At 33.7% G+C, this 22,898-nt stretch overlaps 3 protein-coding genes across 3 annotated transcripts; 1 reads left to right on the top strand and 2 right to left on the bottom strand.

Annotated features, from left to right (window-relative positions):
* Window positions 1-1,869: 1,869 nt before the first annotated feature.
* Window positions 1,870-5,011, bottom strand: LOC141393068 (uncharacterized). The gene is made up of 4 exons (XM_073966021.1): window positions 4,903-5,011; window positions 4,328-4,850; window positions 3,256-3,418; window positions 1,870-3,192 (listed from the first exon to the last, which is right to left on the bottom strand). The coding sequence occupies exons 1-4, from the start codon at window positions 4,994-4,996 to the stop codon at window positions 2,164-2,166; spliced, it is 1,809 nt and encodes a 602-aa protein (XP_073822122.1). The 5' UTR covers window positions 4,997-5,011; the 3' UTR covers window positions 1,870-2,163.
* A 9,180-nt stretch (window positions 5,012-14,191) lies between these two features.
* On the top strand, window positions 14,192-19,747 carry Rhau (ATP-dependent RNA helicase Rhau). Its single transcript, XM_073969185.1, has 10 exons — window positions 14,192-15,321; window positions 15,691-15,853; window positions 15,920-16,731; window positions 16,800-16,976; window positions 17,847-18,239; window positions 18,368-18,481; window positions 18,547-18,666; window positions 18,725-18,880; window positions 18,954-19,082; window positions 19,328-19,747. Exons 1-10 carry the CDS (start codon window positions 14,621-14,623, stop codon window positions 19,431-19,433), a joined length of 2,871 nt encoding a protein of 956 aa, XP_073825286.1. The 5' UTR covers window positions 14,192-14,620; the 3' UTR covers window positions 19,434-19,747.
* Window positions 19,199-22,694, bottom strand: Ns4 (Nucleostemin 4). The gene is made up of 7 exons (XM_073969186.1): window positions 22,434-22,694; window positions 22,270-22,377; window positions 21,866-22,197; window positions 21,450-21,596; window positions 20,695-20,884; window positions 19,767-20,639; window positions 19,199-19,690 (listed from the first exon to the last, which is right to left on the bottom strand). The coding sequence occupies exons 2-7, from the start codon at window positions 22,346-22,348 to the stop codon at window positions 19,551-19,553; spliced, it is 1,761 nt and encodes a 586-aa protein (XP_073825287.1). The 5' UTR covers window positions 22,349-22,377; window positions 22,434-22,694; the 3' UTR covers window positions 19,199-19,550.
* Window positions 22,695-22,898: the final 204 nt, after the last annotated feature.

The following is a 22,898-nucleotide window of genomic DNA, read 5'->3' as shown; positions in this document are numbered from 1 at the left end:
ACCACTGGCCTGCCTAGAGGTTGAGGGACCATCTATCACCCCAGCCTTCCGACCTTTCGCGTCACCGGCGCTCCTCACTCCTCCATCTCTTAAGGAGCAGGGCTTCTTGGGATCATTCGACGCCTTAGTTGCCTGATGCTTCCAGAGTCGCCTTGTGCATCTGCCTCGTCCCTGACTGTCCCATTTTCTGCTTCGACGACAAGACGGTTGATACCTTCGGGGGCAGCAGCCGTCTTGATGTTTCCGGGGCCGGGGGCATCCTTCTGCTCGTCTCCGCCGCGGTCACCACTGGTGTCTGCAAGGAGTCCGGGCAGCCTGATACTCCCGGTTTGGGTAAGTTTCCCTCTCTCCTGACTCAGTCAGCAAGTCTCTCTCTGCTCTAGGAGATCAAGCAAATCCCTGCTTTGGTTTAAAATGTCTTGACTGACTTGGTCCATCGTAAAGGTCGTCGGGGTCACGTCCCCACCCAGGGATTCATGAGGTTCTAGAGTCGCACTTAGTGCGGCGTTGTCCGTGGTCGTAGCTGGGGTCGATATCGAGGGGAAGTTGGTTTGGGTTGTTTTGGATTTTATAATTTTGTTGTCATTCATAAGGAGAAACGTTTAATGGGGGATTTGAGGACAGGTCATGGCATAGCCCTCCCTTACCATGACTAGGGCGCTAGCTACTCGCTGAGGTGCCCAGGTATCACGCGAGGCTCCGTTCAAATACAGTTGGTACCCTAACTGCAAACCATGAGAACACCGATGGGCACGAGGTCGCTTAACACCCCGGTGTTAGGGGATCTCACAATTACTTTGGTAGGAGATCGCTACCATAGAACGGTACCTTCCGATTTTCGGTATTTTGAAGGTTGTGGGCACATTAATCCACCGAAATGGCTGAAATTTGTCATTACTTAAGATTAGAATCTAAGTAAAAATCTTGGAAAACCCATATAATTTTGTATTTCTTTCTCTTTTCAAATTATTTTGTTTTTTTTTTTCTTTTAATAAAAATAAAGGTTTCATTTAATTTGGAAAAGGTTTCATTTGATTTGGAAAAGGTTTCATTTGATTTGGAAAAGGTTTCATTTGATTTGGAAAAGGTTGCATTTGATTTGGAAAAGGTTTCATTTAATTTGGAAAAGGTTTCATTTAATTTGGAAATGGTTTCATTGAATTTGGAAAAAGTTTCATTCAATTTGGAAAAGGTTTCATTTAATTTGGAAATGCTATAATATATTTTAATAAATTAATGAATATCAGTGTTTTTTGAACACAAAACGGTTGGGGACACGCACGGTAATGACGTTTTGCACCTTACGACCAATTTTTTGGATATAAATATGTAAAATATTTTATTTTGTTTTTCGGACCTCGTTAAAGGACATTTTGTTTTACTTATTCTGTTCCTAAAAATACATATAATTTTTTTTTAAATATTTTTAACCCTAAATGCCTCGGGACACAAAAACTAGTCTTTTCGCAATATTCACCCTTATATGTTGCGAAGAAGCCATTTGGCCTATTAATGTCACAACATGCAAAAAACTACAAATATGTTCTTCGAATCAGGGAATGTATCTTAAAATATTACAATTCAAATCTTAGCATAGCTTACTGAACAACGCAATGGAGTATCATATTTTAAAAACGATATTCATACGTAAGGACTTCAGGTGCTGTCGTGAAGACATATAACCGATTGTCGAAAACGATCGCCATGAAAACCGTGCATCAACAGGCTGTCTCCGATATCTAAACGGCTATAGACGAAATAAAGTCCTAAATCAACATCCTCCTTTAATTTCGTACAGTGAGCTGCTACTTCCCAAGCAAACACATTTTATTCTGAACTCCCACTTTACAACGGAATGTTTACTAATTATTTTAAGAAAAAAAAAAATTCAATGCATTTATTTACATATGTAAGTTTGCGATTTATGTATGTGATTGATAATTCGATATGAATAAAAGAACAAAAAATTAACTAAATTCTTGTATATGTATGTGTATGAAATGATAAAAATGAGATAATGATAAAATACTCTTGAAGGCCCGCTTCTGTTATTTCTTGTTTTCATTTCTTCTTCGGATGTTTTTGGGCAATCTAGTTGGTTAGTTTTTGTTTCGTTTAATCGAAGCCATTTGAGATCATTCGCAGCCTTGATAAACGACTTGTTTATAGTTTATTTGCTACTATAATTCTAATAAAGTTAAGACCATATTTTATACGGCCTTGACACTCCTGTAATACCTTTGATGAGTTTGCATCAATAAACATACGATAATCGGTGCCAATTTTCTTTTTTGACGGCCGACAGCTTAGTATTTTCCAATTTGTGGTATCAATGCCTTTGTTTTGTTTTTCAATTAATGTTAGAATGGCTTTAGTTGGCGGTACCGGCGGTGGAATCCACATTCTGGCAAATATACGTGGCGGCAAAGTTGAATAGGGAATAACTTCCAATTGATTATAGGGCCATTCACGACAAACATTTGCAATGTTTGCCTTTAAAAATTCCAACGATTGGTTGTTACCGCATTTAATAATTTTTATTCCTCTCGACCAATTTGCACCTTCAAATGATATTCCTTTTTCACTCCATTTATTTGAAATCATTTCCCGGATTAACATTTCCTCAAGATTGAACCATTTGTCATTGCTGATTTTTCCATGGGGATTCGATTTGTCAATTATTGCAACTTGAAGCTCAGAACTGGAACAAATACTACTAAGTCTTCTATGCTTAATAGTTGCTGCGGGATATTTTGTGCTTGTACTAGAATTTCCATTTCCATAGTCCGACAGTATATCTTCTCGGGCATTTGGATGCATTTTTTCAAATAACTCAACTCTTTTCCGGTGTTTGTTTATTAATCTCTTTTCCGCTTTCGATAGCTGACTAATATCCTTGCCATCGTACTTACTAAGAATTGCAATGGATTTTTTATAATTATCCTTTTGAACACGTACAACATTTGGTATAATCGATGATGCACTATCGGATATTGTTATAGCATCATCGTCAACATCATCAGTTTGTATGACATCATAGAGTGTTGACATACTCGATGCCTCAGACATTGTGGACCGTGCAGTTGGATGTATGAAGAATGCATGATACTCCTTAAAATAATCACAAAACGTATCTTCAGATGCTGTGTTGCTCATTAATATGATTTTTAAATCTTTACGGTAGGGTAATATCTATAAAGCAAGCAAAGAGAAGACGCTTAATATAAATTATTTGAATGCGTTTCAAATACCTACAACTCTCAGATTATCCATTAGCTGATTATATTCAGGACATTGATCTTGTATATCATCCAATATTACACAGCTGAAATTTTTTAGCAAGGGATCATTTTTAAATCGACCGATTAATATTTGTGCAGTGCAATACAAAATGTAACCTGTTTCACGTGGCATATTGCTGAAAATAGAAGAGGAGATAGTTGCCGATAAAATGATGATGTTAGTTGTAACTAAGTTGGAGTTCGTGAAATTTTCTATATAAAAAGACAATCAGTACAATCACGAATGTTACCGAGGAATTCAATTTCTTGTGATCTCCCTCAACTGCCATGGCAAACACACTCAACTTACGGAACGGAAGAACGGAAAATCTAGGGCAGGGGAACAAAATATCTTTTAAATTAAAATTTTTTCTCTAAATAACCCGCCTTTAACAAGGGAATTTTCGGAAATTGAGATGACCATATGTCGAGAACTATATATTTTCCAGAACAAAACAATATATCGTTGAAATCAGCACAAAAAATACTACCTGTGGTAAATTTTTCATTTTAAATTTTCCGGCAACGGTAGCTCAGCTTTATATAAGCCCAACTTATGGATACTTTACACGATATGTTTTTTACACATGGGTTGTCACTTTTTATATACAAAATGTATATGCAAAGTGACAACACATATGTAAAATAACATATCGTGTAAACAAACCAGTACAACAATCCTGTAAAAGCCGTTTGGACATGCAACAACTATATAACAATATGTTAGAATGGTAGAATTGGTGGGATGCAGAAAACAATAATTGTTTGACTTATTTTCCTATGTATCTATTTCCATAAAGCAACAATTGTCTTTTTCGGCTTAAATGTCGGATAGGGGCACCTCTCGGATCGGGCTGAAATTTTTAAAGTAGACAGCCCTTGGCATCCTGGATACAACGATATATAATTTTCCGGGGGTAAGTCCATACTTCCCGAGATATGGGTCTTGTCATTTTACAATTCTAACGTGGGCAATTTCAGCCCGATCCGAGAGGTGCCCCTAAACGACACTTGTTCCTCTTTTTCCAACATTGTTCTTTACTTACATTTCCCCAGCAACCTGTAGACCAATAGAGTTTCCCAATGATTCCAAACGTTCGTAGGCGACATGCTCGGCTGCTCTCACAGCGTTGGGCTTCTTCGGTTGTACGCAAGCAATACGACATTCTGTTCCACAATTATTGAATATACAATCATCCAAAACCAATTGTGGTATCTGGGTTGTTTTACCGCATAATTGCGTCCCTACCAACAACACTACCTGGTGACACCGTATAGCATTCAAAATACCACGACAATTTTGGATAACGGGTAATTGTCGGCGTAGATCAAAAATTTCTTGAAATTCTTCACATTTATTTTTTTCTAACAGTTCAGATTTTAATATCCAATTGTTTAAATAACTTTCGTTCGCAGTTTCCAAAGATGAAGAGCAAACACTTGTAGCGCGACTACTAAAAAGTGGACTACTTTGATTTATATTGTAGGAAAGGGATGGCGAAGTAGCCAAATGATCTGCATATGAATTACGTCGACAATTCATAATGCCGTATTTTGATATTTCTAGGCCTAATTGGAAATAATACAAATCAAATTCTTCACATTAATGTCATGTTCATACCAGCATTTGAATCACGTCGTTCGTTCTCATAATTACGTACACGAATTAACCCGTTCATACGACATTGTACACAATTCATGGCAACATGATTCATATTTTCATGGTTTTTGTTTACTGATTTTAAAGGAAATTTCAACCAAAATACGGGTAAAATTATTTTATATGAACTGAAAAAATATTTATCCTTCTTTCAGATATCTATTTAATATTAAATTCTATTATTTTCATTCATGTTTTCTATTTTTTCTCACAATTGTGGTGTTTTCAGTATATTTTAAAATTTTTCTATTTCAATAATTAACGAGAGAGAGACTTGCCAAAATAACTTTTTGGTATACAGACTTTCCGGTAGGCATATGATTTTTGTTTCTAAATTTGTACGCGAATTTGAAACGATGGACAAGAAATGCAACTGCAATGGAAGAGAAAACAAAATTTGCTATGATTTGAATGTATACTAGTCGTTAAACTGTTTACTTTTCATTCATATTTTGCAGTTTTTCCAAAAAGTTTTGGATTTTTAATAAATTTTTAATTTTTTATTTTTCCTGTCATAATTAATTTATTTCGATAAATTCTCTCATTTGTTAGAGATGGGACATATTTTATCGTCGTTCTGAGAGTAATTTAAATTGAACAATGCACAAAAATCGTTGTTCGTTCTCAAAATTTTGTATGGGAAATGAAGTAATTGTATCGTAATTTGGGGTCGAACAACGAATAGAGAGCGAATTACCGCTAGTCTGAACATGGCATTACTAATTGGTTAAAATTGTTGTACTCGAATGACGCTCAAATTGCAAAACAAACTGGTTCAAATGAACTACTATTCAAACGAAAGAACGATTGGAACTATATCCAGCTCTTTCGTTTAGAGTTGTACAATCTAGTTCATTTGAAAGATCTAGTTCAATAGCTCAGCTCTTTAAAATGAACTAGGTCAGTAATCTAGTTCATAGTTCACTGTCCAGTTCAATCATTCGGATAAAAATCTTTCACCGGCTCTTAATAGGTCGTTTGATGAAAACGCATACATACACCAAATACAAACAAAAGACAAATATAATTTAACTACTCCATAACAAAAATATTACATTTACATAGTTTTATTGCATTCTTAAAGAAAGATTAATTAATTTTAGAAAAAAAAACATCCTTCATTTAGGTAGCTGGCAAAAAATCTTCAGCCCTATTCTGAACGCATGGGAGTTGGGAATTTTTTTCCCATTCCCACATTTTCGTATTCTGTAGTGCGATTCTGTAACTCATTTTTTGAGTTACCGACAAATGTCGGTAAAATTAAAATGTTTATAATTTCGGTAATTAACGATATTTTTGAAAAGTTAGCGACGAATAAAAAGTAGTCGTAAAGTTATACCGATAGCAAGAGTGTTGTCAACTTTTATTTGAACTTTTCATTCATAATTTTACGTTTTAATTTCACCGACTTTTGTCGGTAACTCAAAAAATGAGTTAGAGAATCCCACTACTGAACAAAATTTTGTGGGAGTTTTTTTCCCATTTCCCATCTCCCCTCATTCTGAATGAAGTTCGAATTGGGAATTTGTTCCCATGGGAAAAAAGTATACATTCTCTATCTTGAATTGTGGGAGAATTTTGTGTCTTTTTGTGGGAAAAATCTCCCCAGCAAACAGTGTGGGAGTTTGAAAAAAAAATTTCTAGAAATTTCATATTTTTATGAAATTTCATATTTTAAGACATCTACACGACAAAATTATTGCAAATATTTATAATCGCCATGTGTTTGCTTAATAAAAGCGTACAAAATGTACTGTAAAATATGTCATTAGTAGACTTCGGATTTTGCATATTCTTATATGATACAAAAACCTGCATGAATCTAACTGTTTTACACCGATAAAAAAATTTTCCTTTATGTTATCGAACAAAACAAGAAAAAGTAGTAAAAATTAGTAGATTTTTGCAGTTCTGGAACAGACCATATGTATTGAAATACGAGAAAAAGAGTCATGGTTGATTCTGTTAACGCAGCACAGCAAGTAAAAACAAATCAATTTCAAAAGAATTTTTGGCAATAATTATTAAAATATATTGGAAAATAGCCATAATATATACAATCTTTACAACTTTTATTCATTTTCGTAATATAACCTTCGGGTTTTTTAAATCAGACGACTAACGTTCTATTGAAAACGTGTTAGCCTCCTCAACGACACGACAACGATCACACAAACGTACATACATATATGCCAAATTATTGCAATGCTATTCCATTTTCCGAAATGCCTTTTCTTGAATAGGATCGTTATTTTTGAACGTAGAAGCTTGAAATGTTTCAAGGGCACGTGTTTTAGTTAGTTTTAGATTCAATCAAAAACGTGTTTTATTTATTTATTTTTTTTTTTTTTTAGATACCTCTTCGGAAATTTATGGTGACGATATGTTAACACGCAAAAATATGTAATAATTGAGAAAAATGTCCGAATTTATCTTTTTGATTTTTTTTTTTTAAATACGCAAAATACGAGTTCTAGTGATCATTAGGAATAAGTAAAACTAGCGATATACTCGTTAAATTTTTAAATTCGTTACAAACTTAAAAGTTCCGATTACTTTATACACAAAAATTATTTTTGCCTACTAATTAAAAAAATGCTTACACAAATTCGCACATTCTGAAGAAAATGTGCTTATTAGAACAACATCACACATCGCTGACTCCATTCACTTAAAAATCCATAAATCAATGCACGGTTGTTGAATTAAGTGAGTTGTGCTTTTGCTAATCTAATTCAAAAACCGCGAATTCAATGCAAATAGGCATTTTGTACTACAAAACAAAATTTACAGCTCCCAAAAGTATGCTATAATAATTTGGTGTAACTAATTTCGAATTTCGAAATTTCAGCTCCCATGGTTTGCTCTTCCCACGTCGTTTAGAATATGGAAAACGTGGGAATGGGAAATTTCGCTCCCATGGGAATGTTCAGAATAGGGCTGCTTATGTTGTGTGTGTGTAGAAATTGTCTTTGCTAAAAAGTTTTGTGCGTGTGTGTTTCTTTTTATGTTTTCCCTTTTTTCTATCCAAAAAGGCAGATTCATTAGGTATTCGATTCGACATATTGTAATATGTTATGTCTCTATGTTTTTGTAGAAATCTTCATTTTCGGACAGCTATTCCATGTACCTTGATCCAAAACATAAACAAACTGATCACATTACGAAGGCATCCCTTAACATAGACGACGCCGTCACTTTATGTATTTGTGTACGACATGTTGAACTAGATTGTGCATCGTTCGTTGACCGTACGGTCACCGATTGATGCCCGTAATTTCTAGCCCTAGGTAACCGGGTAGGTAGCTACCTGGTAGTTATCTTTACCTACGCTTTTGGTAATTTCTACTTGCCATTTACCAAGGCGTGTAAATTTTGAAAACCTGTGGTAACATTGGTGTTTTTCATTCATGATTTTGTAAAAACATTGCCACATATAAGGGTTTTACAATTTTTAACACATTGGCAACGATCAACCAGGCAAAATCCTTGGTGTAAGTAACACGGCCGTTTTCGACCCGGTAACGTTACCTATGGATTGAAATTATGAAATTTTGCTTACACGGGGGATATCTATGAACTCATAGATAACTACGCGTAGAAATTACGGGCATGATTATAGTTCAGTGAACTATTGAACTATAATGAACTATATCGACTGATCTAGTTCATACGCTCTTTTCAATGAATCGTTCAATTGAACTAGTTCGTTCATGAACTATACAACTCTACTTTCGTTCATCTAGTTAATTATTGGTCTGTTTCAGAATAGGGATACGTATTACCAAGCAAAAATCGATCTTTCGATCTTTTGATTCTTACTTACAACTCAAGAATCGATCTTTCGATTCTTACTTAGAACTCAAAAAACGATTTTTCGATTCTTACGTAGGAATCAAAAATCGATATTTCGATCCTTTGATTCTTACTTAAGCATAGTACACACGGTCCAACAAAACTGACAGTCAACGTACTTTTACGGCAATTTTCTTTCAAATAAAAACTTTTTGTTAGCTAAAAATGATTGAAATACAACATTTAAGGTATAATTTAGTGATTAGGAAAGTAATTATTCAGCTAGACTTTGATATTAACGAAATAGACCTCGATGATTGTCAGTTTTGTTGGACCGTGTGTACTATGCTTTAGAACTCACTTGAATAAAAGAATCGTTCGATCGAGATGACTCCTTAGTTGAAAATGTGAACGTTTTAGTGTACAATGCTTCGCGTTTAACACCGCCGTACCGTTATACTATGTTTACATTTACGAAATCCACTCGATTTCATCTGTCAATTCCTCTGTGTATACGTCAAATGAAAACTCATCTGAAATCGATTGGATTTCATTTGACGTTTGAGCAATGAAATTGACAGTTGAAATCGAGTGGATTTCGTAAATGTAAACATAGTATTAGATTAACTTTGTTCATCAGTACAACAAATAATATAATATTGTTGTCTTGCTCTTACCAATGTATTCTGCATATTTCATTTTCGTGGTACATCAAAAAGTCAAAACAGAATTGATATTTCGATTCCCACTGCAAGAATCGAAGAATCATAATAGAAAATCGATCTTTCGATTCTCTACGAAGTCAAAAGTCGATTCCGATTTTTAGATTCTTCAAATCAAAGAATCGAGGAATCGATTACTCGAAAATCGACTTGCGTATCCCTATTTCAGAACTGCAAAAATTTACTATTTTTTCTACATATTTTTTTCGATATCATAAAGGAAAAAATTTGCTTTCACTAAACTTTCGCAGCTTTTAGGTTTCGTATGAAATTTTCAACGTGTGGCTTTAGAGTCTGTTCCAGAACCTGCAAGAAGCTACTACTTTTTACTACGATAACATTTTTTCCTTTAGCTTTGTTCCTTTACTTTTTTAGTTGTAAAATTGGTAAAAGAGAAAAGTGTCAAAATTGCTCTCTCATGAACATTTTTACCAGAAAAGTAAAGAAACGGAAAATGGTAGATCTGGTAGCAATGTCAATAAAAGAAACATAAAAAATCGATTTTCGTCTTTTATTTCACAGTTTTGTCACGTTCGACTTTTTCTTCTGTTTTTCGTCCATTTTTTCTTCATTGTGAAATAATCGTCAAACAAAAGTCGAAAAATCAGTTCTGCCAGTGGTGGAAGAGAAAGGCAGTTATGGAACGCTTTGCAGGTTAAAAATGGTAACCACAGGTAAGTAAAGGAACACTGTTTTTATGTTATCGAAAAAATAGTAAAATTTAGTAGATTCTTGCAGTTCTGAAACAGACTAAATTGGCTGTTGTTACGTAGTTGCTGGTTCACCTTATCAATTGCATCATGTACCTTTCTTATTGCGCCACTGTTCAATCCATTTCTCATCAACACTGTTCAATCCATTTCTCATCAACAAGTCCCACTACTACAGTTGATCTCCTTTGAAATGTCAAAATACACTATTTTGATTGAAGCAGTGTAAAAGGTCACGGCACAATTAGTAGAATTCACATGATCATGATTTTAGCTATCAACATACATTATTATGATTGAATCAATGTTCCAAATGTAAACAAAAATATGTACAAAATTTAGACGTTTAAAGTAGAAAATCGTGTCAGCTATTTTTACTTGAAGACCTGTTAATTGGGCCATGAAGAAGTGAAAAACTTAAGCCCTGGGTACATAAGCTGCCTTGCCTGATTGTCTTGCTTCATTTCTGACATAATAAAAAAATAATAAAGAAGGCCGACCAAATTTCGAACTGTGTTGCCCGTTTGTTTTTTATTCTTTTATTAGACCTCTTTTACACGATCGAACAGTGTTCGCTGAAAAACGTGTGTTTCGTTTTGATTCTCATTCGCAAAATGATTTTATTGATGATTTTACAAAAGGCACTTTTGTGGTGAATTTGCTCATGAAATAATTATTTTATTTACCTATTTTGTATTGTACAAACATTTCATTTTGCACATGTTTTGACGTTTTTAGTTGAATTGTATTTACCCGTTATTAACATTTTGCAAAATTTATGTCAGGTAATACACATAATATATATTTGCATACATGTGTCGTAAATTATTACGGCATTTTTTATGATTATTATATGCAAGGTTATTGAAAATGTTTATTCATTCTTTTTCCTGATTTTATAGTTTTCAAAAGAATTGATATTTTTTTAATTCTAAAAGTACAAAACGAAAACATTCATTTTTTGTACCTTTGTGTAAAACAGTACATTTATTTGTTCAAAAAGTACGCTAGTTTAAAATGACATCAACAGGCAACCCTGTAGTGGGATTCTGTAACTTTTTTTCTACCGAACCGATATCGTTAATTAACGAAAAATGTTCGGTTGAAATACCGAAAGTGATATTCTGTAACTCAATGTTATCGATACAAAAATGTTAGCGACGAATATCGGTAGAACGACGGAATTTTAAAGAAGATACACGTCATTTCAAAATGAAAAGCTTATAAGAAGTATATAAATTATTCTAATTTTTAAACATTTCTTGTTATTTTTAGGAGAAATGGAAAAAAACACACTTTAAACGAAACAATGTGCAGTCAAAGTTCACATAATTCAAATTTATAATGAAATTATTTTAATCACTATTGTATATAAAATGATTATTTTTCAAATTACATGTAGAAAATTTCTACCTAAAAATCATGGTATAAATAAAGAGGTAGATTTAAATGAAAAAAATCTACAGAACCCTTGTTTTTCCTGAATTCATAAAGTGGGTTTGTTTACAAAATACCAATTTTGAGCATTTTATAAAAAACGCGAAAAATGAATGAAGGGCCAAGGTTTCTCCACCTAATCGAGTTGTGGATATGTTATAATGTCTGTTTCAATAATAAGCTAAAGGATTTCTTCCATACAAATGTTCTAAAAACAATTTTGAAAATCATTGAATTCGATTGTTTTTCAAATTGTTGGCATATGTATTATTCAAACATTACACACACATACAAAGATTGTGTATATTGTTTTGACGTTTTAGGAACAGTCGAAAGAAAAAAATTAAATTGACAGGAAGCTTTAGCTAACCTTTATTATTAAACTATGCCAAAAATTAAAAAAAAAATTGTAGATAAAACTATAACAGCCTGTTTCTGTATGTCGAAAGAAGAATGTGTGCGAAAGAAACACGTCCAAACTCTTGTGTGTTTTTCAAATTTGTTTTTTGTTTTGAAGCAAAAGCAAAGGTAAAATTATTTCGAAAACTAAAGTTCGGGCGTGTTTCATTCGCACACATTCTTTCGACATACAGAAACTGGCTGTAAATGTACGTTACATATAACTATATTTATTTATTTTTTTTTTTTTAATTTATTTATATATTTTTATATATTTTTTATTTTTTTTTTATATATATTTATATATTTTTTATTATTATTTTATTTTCATTGTCAAATCCATTGAACGTACGTATAAATTCTCATAACACGACAAGTTTTAATGTAAACATTTTTATAATATTCGACAAATTGGTTGAATTCTTTTTTTTTCAGAACTTTTATGATTTAATTCGATCGAAATGGAAGATATAGAATCCTAACATTTAATATGTATATATTGAACAGGAATTATTAAATTGTGTATATAGATCAGTTATTTCAGAACTGCGTATTATCAGGGAATTTGACGACTATGGTGATATTCTTTTTTATGCGTAAAGAAATATATCTCAGCTTATTTTTTATTTGCCATGAAATATATTCCAAAATCAATTCTTAAACATTTCATTTTCGTTGATTTTTTTGTTTAAAATATGAAAATTCTTTTATGTCGGTAGACTTAACGACTCCTTTTTTTTCGTCGGTAACTGACCGATGATTTTCGATAATTACCGACATAAAAATCGGTAGAATTTGTATACAGAATAGCACTTACCAAAAAATATCGCTAACTATCGACATTTGTCGTTAATTCCATCGGTAGAGAGTTACAGAATCCCACTACTGAAAGTGTAAATGCGAATGTGAAAGGCCATGTAATACCTAATTCAAATGAATTAGGCAGCATTGGAATCAGGTAGTACTTGGCCTTTAATCTTTTACATGAAACTGAGCGTGAAAAAAGCTGAGTATTTCATTCTGTTCACACCTTTACAGCCTTAATTCAAATTAATTTGAACATTATCCCCATTTTAAATGCACAATATCAAATTGAATTTATAAAGAATTTAGCAATTTCAATATGGCAACGCTGTTCAAAATCAATTGCCTTTTGACAAATTTCCATGTTTAAGAAAATAAAAAAGGAAAACAAATCAGCATTTTTGCGTTTCCTTCAAATAAGTAGTGGTCTTTTGCGTATAGAATAGCAGCTAATCGTTTTTCGCGCCTTCTATCAAATCTATTTTTAAAATTTTTATTTTCGCAAGCATTTCATTACCCACCATAGCAATTCGATCGAAAATAATATCTTTTACAAATGTTTCTTTACAGTGTTGCGACATTTTTTAATATTAAAAAGATTCAAAAATATCGCATATTTTGGCGAACTTTTAGCTCTGTTCCAGAACTAAAAAGTTTTTACAATTTTTACCACTTTTACACATTTTGCGTTCCCGTACACAAAATTTATATGAAAATCGTTTACGTCTTTTACAACTTTTACGACTTTTACCACTTTATAAAGTACGGGAACGGGCCATTTGTAAAACTTTATGAAATGGTCTGCTGGGTACAAACAAACAGCTGTTTCATAAATGCAGAAACTATCGTCTGTCAGGGTAAAAAGTTAATTCAAATTAAGGAATTTTTATTATACTTATATACTTTCTCGAGAAATTTGTGTGTCTGAACACGGACTTATGTCAAAAATGAAGCAGAAAAGCAAGGCAACCAGGCGAGGCAGCTTAGTCTCAGTCCACACTAAAGCTGAAAACAGATACAACGTTTGATTAAAGTTTTGTGTCGTTTTGGCCGTTTTTACACTGTTGGGCATGATGCCGAAAAATTCAAATTCATTTGAAATATATGCCGACAAACAAATAAACGCTGGACTTTGGTATCGTCGTCGCCCTGTTGTTGTTGTTTTTTTCTCGACGCCCAACGCAAAGCTTTATTCAAACGTTGTATCTGTTTTCAGCTTAAGGTAATTTCATTGAAATAACTTCATGAAATTATGCGTTTCTAGATCACGGCCGACCAAGAAGAGGGCACACAAAATTCTCAATAATTGCAACTTTTGACAGTGTGTTAGTAACGTTGTATGCACGCATGCTGCAAAACAAAAACAAATCAAAACATTTGTGTGCTCTTTCGTTGCGTTTTGGTCGTGTGTGTGTGAATTGCCGAAAAACTTCGTAACTTTAACAATATCAAAGCACGACATTGTTCTAGATCGAGTTCAATTGTAGAGCAAAATCATTAAATTGTTGTAGTGGGGAATTCGATCTAAGAACGCCTAATTTCATGAAACTTTATAACGAAATTTACTCTAGTGTGGACCGAGACTTATGTACCCAGGCCTTTTATTATTTTATCAGAAGCAAGCCTTTCCGCCGCGCCTGCTTGAGAGGCCTAGGTCTTTAATATAAACTTTTTTCGAATTTCGGCACAAACACTTTTCTTTTATATAAAACCTGGCAACCCTATCGTTTTTTCTGTTTTCATAAATAAGCAACACATTAGGACATTAAACAGATTGCAGGAAAACAGGAGGATCAGGATAACATTGGAAACATGAATCGAAATCGTTATCGTCGTGGAAGAGGAGGAGGCGGTGGTGGGGGCGGTAGGCCTCATGGTCTTAGTGGTAGAGAAATAGGAATGTATTATCGCAATTTAGGTATGAAAAAACGTGAAGAGGAGCAACGTACTGGAGGCATTTGCCTAAATCCTTCCGTGGACATTCCACCTGGTGTGCTCGATCAAGTTTATAAATGTTTGAAAGCATTTGAGCAACAAAATCAAGATGAACAAGTTTGTCATGAATTCCAGGAACATTTTCACAATTTGTTGCATGTTAGCTTTGAAGAGTTCTTGGAAAAAGCCAAAGAAAACTTTGATTCAAATCGCCCATCCAATGAAGAACACAGCGAACGTCTGAAATTGGAGTTGGAACGTAAACAGGAAAATGAAGAGTATCTAAAGAAGTTGAAAATGCGCCAAAAACTACCCACTATGCAACAATCTGATAATGTTTTAAAGTCAATAGGAGAAAATCAAGTGGTGCTGGTGGTGGGCAGTACAGGCTGTGGCAAGACAACACAAATACCTCAATTGATATTGGATGAACTTATTGCCTCAAATAAAGGTAGTACATGTCGCATTGTATGTACCCAACCCAGACGCATTTCGGCAATATCCGTGGCTGAACGTGTTGCATATGAAAGGCACGAATCGCTGGGAAGTTCTGTGGGATATCAAATTCGATTGGAAAGGTATGTATGATAGTATTGAAAGACATGAGATCTTGAGTTTAGACACTGGCATGATCATAATCTGTTCATGAAGCAAATAAATATCATCCAAAAGAAATGAGAAGTTTACAAGTAAACATAACTTTCTTGGAACTCAAAAATCGGTATAATTAAAATAACTAGAATTAATTTCGATAACTACCGAACATTTTCAGTATGTATTTATTAGGTTTGTCTTCGTACTTACTAAATGTAGATGAAACACTTTTTTCAGCAACTTTTCCATTGAACAACCGTCAATTTTAGAAACATTAGTAATAATTATTACAAATTATCGAGTACGCAGACATGCATAATAATTCAATTAATTAATAATTTTTAATTTGTCAGCCGCATGCCTCGTGCCGATGGTTCCATTTTATATTGCACCACTGGCATTTTGTTGCAGAAAATGCAAACGGACCCCTTGATGAGTGAATTGACCACAATTATTTTGGATGAAATTCATGAACGTAGTGTTGAAACGGATCTATTAATGGGTCTTTTGAAAATTGTAAGTATGAAGTTTGTCTTTGGGCTTCCTCACATTTTTTATTCCCAATTTCACTATTCATTGTAGATTTTACCCTATCGACCGGATTTAAAAGTGATACTAATGAGTGCCACCGTATCGGAGGAAACGTTTTGTCAATATTTCAATAATTGCCATACTTTGTATATACATGGTACACTATTTCCCGTAGAAGTTCTCTATTTAGAAGATATATTACAAGAGACTGGTTATACAAATTTTCAAAATGACTGTCTAGCATCGGCGGGTAAATCACAAAGGGGACGTCGCAAACATGAGAGACAATCATCGGAAAAGAATTTCCAATATACTCACATGATAGATTCTTATGTTTCCGCATTGAAGGATAAATATGATAGACAAGTCATAGATACGTTGCGACGATATTCCGATTCCGAAGGATGTGCAAATTTGAATTTTTTAGAATATTTAATATTTTATATATGTGAGAATAAACCGGCTGGAGCTATATTGGTGTTTCTTCCTGGTTATGAAAGGATATCCAAATTAAATGATCAGCTGCAAAAACCTTCAAATCCTCGACATCAGCGATTGGCAGAGAAAATACAAATATATCCTTTGCATTCAATAATGCCCACTGTTAATCAGAGGAATGTCTTTGAACCACCCGCACCGGGTATGCGTAAGGTAATTTTATCAACAATTTTGGCCGAAACTTCAGTGACCATTGATGATGTGGTCTATGTTATAAATACAGGACGTACCAAAGTCAATGATTATGATATAGAACAAAATATCCAGACACTACAAGAAGACTGGGTTAGTGTGGCAAATTCACAACAACGTAAGGGACGTGCTGGTCGCGTTCAGCCAGGTGTTTGTTATAATTTGTATACAAGGTAGAGTTTTGAGGAGGAAAATTCAAGTTAAAGATTGAATACCTAATAACTGGTTTGTCTTTCTTCAGGGTAAGAGAACGTTCAATGGCGGAAATTCCATTGCCAGAGATTTTAAGGACTAAATTGGAATCGATAATATTACATTTGAAGCTTCTACACATTAAAGAGCCGTATGATTTTCTGAAAACATTGATTAATGTACCCGATATCAGAGCCATCAACCATGGTTTGAAGCTATTGAAATGGTAAATGAAATGAAATATGTTCAGTTTAGGGACTCCATTCAAATCATTTTATATCCGAGACTACATCATTTTCACATGTTATAATTCAGTTAAAATTTTAAACATTTCACTTGTTATTTGAGAATTCAAATTGAATTTCGAATTATTTCATTTGTAATCTGAGAAATTCAATTGGAATTCGAATTATTTCATTTATAATTACCTTTGAATTTCGAATTTTTACATTTGAAATTCGAATAACTAGATTTTAAAATCGGAACAAAAAAAAAAAAAAATACTAAATTTTTGGTTGCATTGGTTTTTATAATTGGTTTTTCGAATTACAAATAAAATTTTTCAAATTGCAAATGGAATAATTTGAATTTCAAATGTAAAAATTCGAATTTCAAAGGTAATAATTCGAAAGTCACATGTTAAAAATCAAATTCGATTTACAAATGAAAAAAAAAAAATTCGAATTAAAAATGAAATAATTCGAATAACAAATGAAAAAAACTCAAATTAAAAATGGAAAAATTTGAAATACAAATGAATAATTAAAAATTTCAATTTCAATTAATTTACATTCAATACAAAGGAAGCCATTTAAGGCCAATTATTGGAAGATTAACATAATAAAGTGCTAAACTATGAAAGAATAGACAGATTTAAAAAAAAAATTAACAATAATTTAAATTTCAAACGAAATAACCAAATTGCAATTCGTCGATTTACTTGTGAAAATGGTGTAGAATAACATTTAATAGGGCCATGTAAAAATTGAAACCTTATGGTGGAGTCGCTAAACTAGACTTGTTCTAATTTAAACTAGATTTAACTTCAACCATTATTGTGTTCCACTAACATCTACCTCTCTAATAAATAATATAGCATAGAAGCCTTGGATAATGAATCGAATTTAACACCGCTGGGTTTACAATTGGCCCGTTTACCCATTGATCCACAAATGGGAAAAATGATTTTAATGGCTGCCCTATTTCGTTGTTTGGATCCCATAACATCAGCAGCCGCTGGAATATCGTTTAAAAGTCCTTTTTATACCCCCCTAGGTTTGGAGAAAAAAGTCGACAATATTAAACGTGAATTGGCACAAAATTCCAAAAGTGATCACCTGTTGATTCATAATGTTATTAAAGGTTATCGTACAGCTTCGGAGCAAGGAAGGGATAATCAATTTTGTTACAACAATTTCTTAAGTAAATCAACAATATCACAAATTGAGAATATGAAAAGACAATTTGCGGAAATTTTACGAAATTCAAGGTATGTACATAAATGTTAAAGCTCTACCATATTACCAAATTAAATGAAACTTCTTTAAAGGGAGCAGTGATTACGTTCCTTTCGAAAACAAACATTGACCTCATTTTATTAATTTTTTTTTCAAAAAGTTTCTTAGAATCCACAGATTGTTGTGCCAGCATTTCAAATGTTAATTCGGAAAATATCCCCCTGCTAAGGGCAATTATTGCATCAGGTTTATATCCTAATTTGGCATTCTTAAGGTTTGTGTCTCGATGATTGTTCACGGTATTACATTTTTATTTCTTAATTTTTCATTACTCTACAGAAAGGTAAAACGTGTCGGCCGTCATGTCCATGCCATACACAGTATGTCAACACCTGTAGACCGTAAGGTTAATTTCCATCCGTCTTCGGTAAACAGTGGTGAGGGATCTTTTGATGCAAAGTAAGTTTTACGTCATTTTCTTTTCTGATACATTTTTATGTTCTTCTTGTATTTTTAGCTACTTTGTTTATTTCCAAAAGCAAAGAACCTCCAAAGTTTATCTGCTAGATGCTACCATGGTATTCCCCATGGCTTTGTTGATATTTGGAGATGGTGTTAAACTGGGCGAAGTGTCGCCTGGTGAACCCTATATTAGTGTGGCTGATATTTATTAGTATGTTTTAATCATTCTTTATCCATTCAGTTAAGAACGAATTACCAACTGGTTATTTTGGTGTTTCTTTTAGTTTCAAATGTGATAGGGAATCATCTTTTGTTATATTAAAATTGCGACAACTTCTGGAGGTTCTATTGAGGAAAAAGGCTATGCATCCATCACCCATAGAACCTAACAGTAGCGATGAACAGATAATAAGGTAAGCAAGGAAAACGGTATATACCCAGAACTCATAATTGGCAGGTCCCAGAAACAGTATATTCGAAATTTTGACTATTTTCTCCTTTTAAATTTGAAAAGTTTATGAGTACGCACTTTTTGTCTTTTGCGTATATATAAAATATTTATTATTATATATTGTTAATCAATAACAATTTTTTATAAATATGTTTTGTTAAATATTATTTTGTTCATATAAAAATGCTTCGTTGCTTTATTTTGCAGAGCCATACACTTGCTACTTTCTTTGGATGATATGGGTGAACACGTCGATCAATATCCAACGGATGAGGAGGACGATAATGACTACGACGACGACGAGAATTACTAAGGGAACGGTGCTTCTTTGCTGATATGTAATCCTGATTGGATTGCAAATAATGACTACAAAATACTGGATATCATGACCAATTTAATACAATTCCAATTATATTGTTGTTGATTTGTTTTAATCATCTTCAAGTAAAGCAAAGGCATTACGAGAAGTTGATGCTTGGCTGGCAAGATAGGCGTTCTCTGCAGCTTCATCGTCTTCATCGGCATTTGTTTCATCATTCGATGAACTGTTTTCATCGGTTTCATAAGCACCTGTGAAAATAAAAAACAAAAAGAAATGTATAAAATAAATAAAGAATGAATGGAAAATCCAACTTTGTCCACTTACTCTCTGAATTAACTGAAGATGTATCCTCATTATCCTGTATGTCTTCTTCTTTTTCATTTTCAGCTTCTGGTAGATTTTGATATTTCTTGACTTCTTCCACATCGGGATGCTTAAGCCACATTTCCTTTTGTTCATTGAAATTTGGTGGATAAAATTGTAATATCAATTGTAATTGGCCAGCCACACATGATCTCAATAGATGATTTGCTGCCCGATAACGATCAGGTCTTGCTGATTTTGCCACAATAAAACCACGCTTAAAGGCCCATGCATCTGATATGGCCACCGGAGACCACTCATCATAATCTTCAGGTAAATGGATTTTTAAAATTTTTGGTAAATCCAAATGCTCGGCTATAAGCTGTATGGAACGATAGGGAACTTGCAGCTGTGATATGGGAAAACTACCCAAAAGAACTTGCAAATATTTAGATGTCGATGAGGGAAATACCAAGCCAGGGCAATCACAGAGACGTAACAAACTGGTAAGAAATATAGTTTGGAAATGTTTAGTATGACCTGGTGTACGACTGACACTGACAACTTTACGACCTTTGAGAGCATTAATTAACGAAGATTTGCCCACATTAGGGAAACCAATGCAACCCAATGTCAATATGCCTTTGTAATATTTTTCACGTTTTTCTCCATCGCCGTGGGGCATTGTGCTCTCAGTCTCCTCTACAGTTTTCTCTACAACGGTATCACTTTCGCTATCCAAAAATGCATTTTCAGTTTCCATATCTTCAAGAATCTTTTGTTCCCAGCCGGTAAGATCTACCTCGGATTGTACAATTTTTTGGCATTCCTTGAAGATGTTATAAACACCTTCAATGCCACGCTTGTAATTCATGCGGCGACTTTGTTGGGTGCCTAAAATAATATGATTTTCTAATAAAAATTCTACTGTTGTTGGTGTTTATTTTACCTTTTTTCGATTGTTGGGGATTTGAGGCAAATATGACAACTGGCAAGCCGGGATATGTTTCTTTAAAGTATGAACGCCATGCCACCACAACTTCAGGTGCTACCAAATCCACTTTGTTTAGGACCAAAATGGCATGTTTACCAATTTTATTTACAATATAATCGTACAAAGATGGTGGAAACATTAGGGTCTGTAAAGAAAAATGTAGATGAGAGTTGATCATATCCATAGGTATGTAATTATGGATATCGGTAGAAGGGTTTGCCTGACAGAATTACTTGAACTATCAAGGACTGCCATAATGGCTTTTAATATTATTTATAATTGCTTTTCTGAAGCAAAAATTTTTATAGAAGGCAGATGGTGCTGTTTTGAATAGAGCGAAAAACATTTGCCACTGATCAAAGAAGAGAATCTCCATTAGTATCAATTTTATTTGCATAAGAATATCGTTACTCGACGATATTGCAATCAGTTACTTCTGTTGTTTTAGCTTATGTCTAATCTGGCTTTGACAAAACTCCAACTCAGTTCTTGACTTGTTGGAATTGATCTACTACTGTAGAGGCTACCGACACTCTTCTGCTTCCTTTTTGTAGAAGTTGAATTATTTTGAGGCCATAGCAGGACCCACTCTACGATGTTGAGTCATTTACCTCGCCTTGTTATAACATCAGCAACTATTTTCTAATTTCATTTATGGACATTCCAAAATTGTAGTCTCTATGGCTCTCTTCCAAGATTTCTTCACTTACCGAATAACGAACATCAACAATAATCAATAGAATGTCTGAAAGTTCCAAAACACGCCACAATTGCCGCCATGTTTCCAAATTTAATTCGAACAAAGACAGCTCCTTGTTCTCCTCCTTTTGTCTTTTCTGCAATTGTTCAACATATTCCTGAAAAGAAAAAGTTTATTATGTTTCCAAACAAGGTTTGTAGGGTCGATTATGGATAGCAACTCAACTGTAAAGTGAAGTGAAATAACATAAATTTTTGCCAAATTTATCTAATATCACTCTTTTGAACCTTTAGCTATTCATTTAATTGGAAAAAAGTATGAATTTTAAGGCGGGAATGGAAACTTCTATTATTAAATATGCTGTCGGCAACGCAACTGGAGTTGTGTTGCTGTCCATAATCGACGCCTTATATTTCTCCCTCATACCCTGAAATATTTATTTTCATTACGATCTAATGTTGCCTTTTCCATATCATAATTCCATTCCGGTCTTACTGGGAAATCATAGCCCTCATAAAAGCTGGCATCGATTTCACGTTGCTTTGGTGTTGCTGGAGCATACGGTTTGAGGCCTTCCACTTTTAAGCGTTCCATTTCCTTTTTCGACTCCTGATAGAAACACAAATTATAACGATTTGTGTTTCGATTGCCCACACCACCAGATCCTTGGGAACGCATCATTAACTTGCGTACGGTTAATTCATTATCCTCCGTAGTCTCGCCATCATCGCTACGTGTACGCAAATATTTTTGCGAACCTTTAATATAAGAAGGAGAACACAACAACAATAGACAACTATGATTTCATTTGCGGCAGCATTTCCCCTTACCTTTTAATTGGCGTTTTTGAAGCAACTGATCTTTCTTCTTCTTGCCACTGTAAGGAACCTTTCTTCGTGTTTGAGGCATTTTTTAATAAATTTATAATTATACCTTATCTGAAAGACAAGATTCCGTCATTTTTTGCATTTTTTCTGGAAGAAATCATATTTACCAAAGAATGTGAAACAATTAGGCAGCTACAAAAACTAAAGAAGTGGTGAGGGGATGAATGTTTTCTATTGGCGTAGAAATACAGGTGAAAATTAAAGTATGGAATTTTCCAATAATTCGTATATTTATTTTTTTATTTATTTAGAGCTTCACACATCACACAAGAATGAAGAAATCAGATTACGGAGCTTCTACTCGAAAATCAAAGCCGTAAAGAAGAAAGTGAAAAAAGAGAAATGAGCGATAAAGTGGGAAATCAAAACAAAAAACAACCGACTTTTGTCCAGGGTTCTGGAGATCGAAAATGACAATTATGAGAGAAATCCGAACAACAGATGATTAGTTTTCTGTTATCAATTCAGGGCGACTAGCAAAGAGCGTTACCATTCGATTACACACGACAAGACAAGTGGTTATGCTAGAACAATATAATGCTTATGCTATGTTTACATTTACGAAATCCACT

Source organism: Musca autumnalis, unplaced genomic scaffold (genome assembly GCF_047663935.1).
Source record: "Musca autumnalis isolate F117 unplaced genomic scaffold, ASM4766393v1 scaffold_2, whole genome shotgun sequence".
In the NCBI taxonomy this organism is placed as follows: Eukaryota; Metazoa; Arthropoda; class Insecta; order Diptera; family Muscidae; genus Musca; species Musca autumnalis.
This window is presented reverse-complemented; position numbering and strand designations above follow the sequence as displayed.

Excerpts from the sequence above, each read along its gene's own strand:
- Rhau (XM_073969185.1), top strand. The coding sequence starts at position 14,621 with ATGAATCGAAATCGTTATCGTCGTGGAAGAGGAGGAGGCGGTGGTGGG. Across the intron at positions 15,322-15,690 it reads TATCAAATTCGATTGGAAAG|CCGCATGCCTCGTGCCGATG; the intron begins GTATGTATGATA and ends TTAATTTGTCAG. Across the intron at positions 19,083-19,327 it reads AGCGATGAACAGATAATAAG|AGCCATACACTTGCTACTTT; the intron begins GTAAGCAAGGAA and ends TTTATTTTGCAG.
- LOC141393068 (XM_073966021.1), bottom strand. The coding sequence starts at position 4,996 with ATGAATCATGTTGCCATGAATTGTGTACAATGTCGTATGAACGGGTTA. Across the intron at positions 3,419-4,327 it reads CTACAGGTTGCTGGGGAAAT|CAATATGCCACGTGAAACAG; the intron begins GTAAGTAAAGAA and ends TTCTATTTTCAG. Across the intron at positions 3,193-3,255 it reads TAATGGATAATCTGAGAGTT|ATATTACCCTACCGTAAAGA; the intron begins GTAGGTATTTGA and ends CTTGCTTTATAG.
- Ns4 (XM_073969186.1), bottom strand. The coding sequence starts at position 22,348 with ATGCCTCAAACACGAAGAAAGGTTCCTTACAGTGGCAAGAAGAAGAAA. Across the intron at positions 22,198-22,269 it reads TCAAAAACGCCAATTAAAAG|GTTCGCAAAAATATTTGCGT; the intron begins GTAAGGGGAAAT and ends CTTATATTAAAG. Across the intron at positions 21,597-21,865 it reads ATGAAAATAAATATTTCAGG|GAATATGTTGAACAATTGCA; the intron begins GTATGAGGGAGA and ends TTTTCTTTTCAG.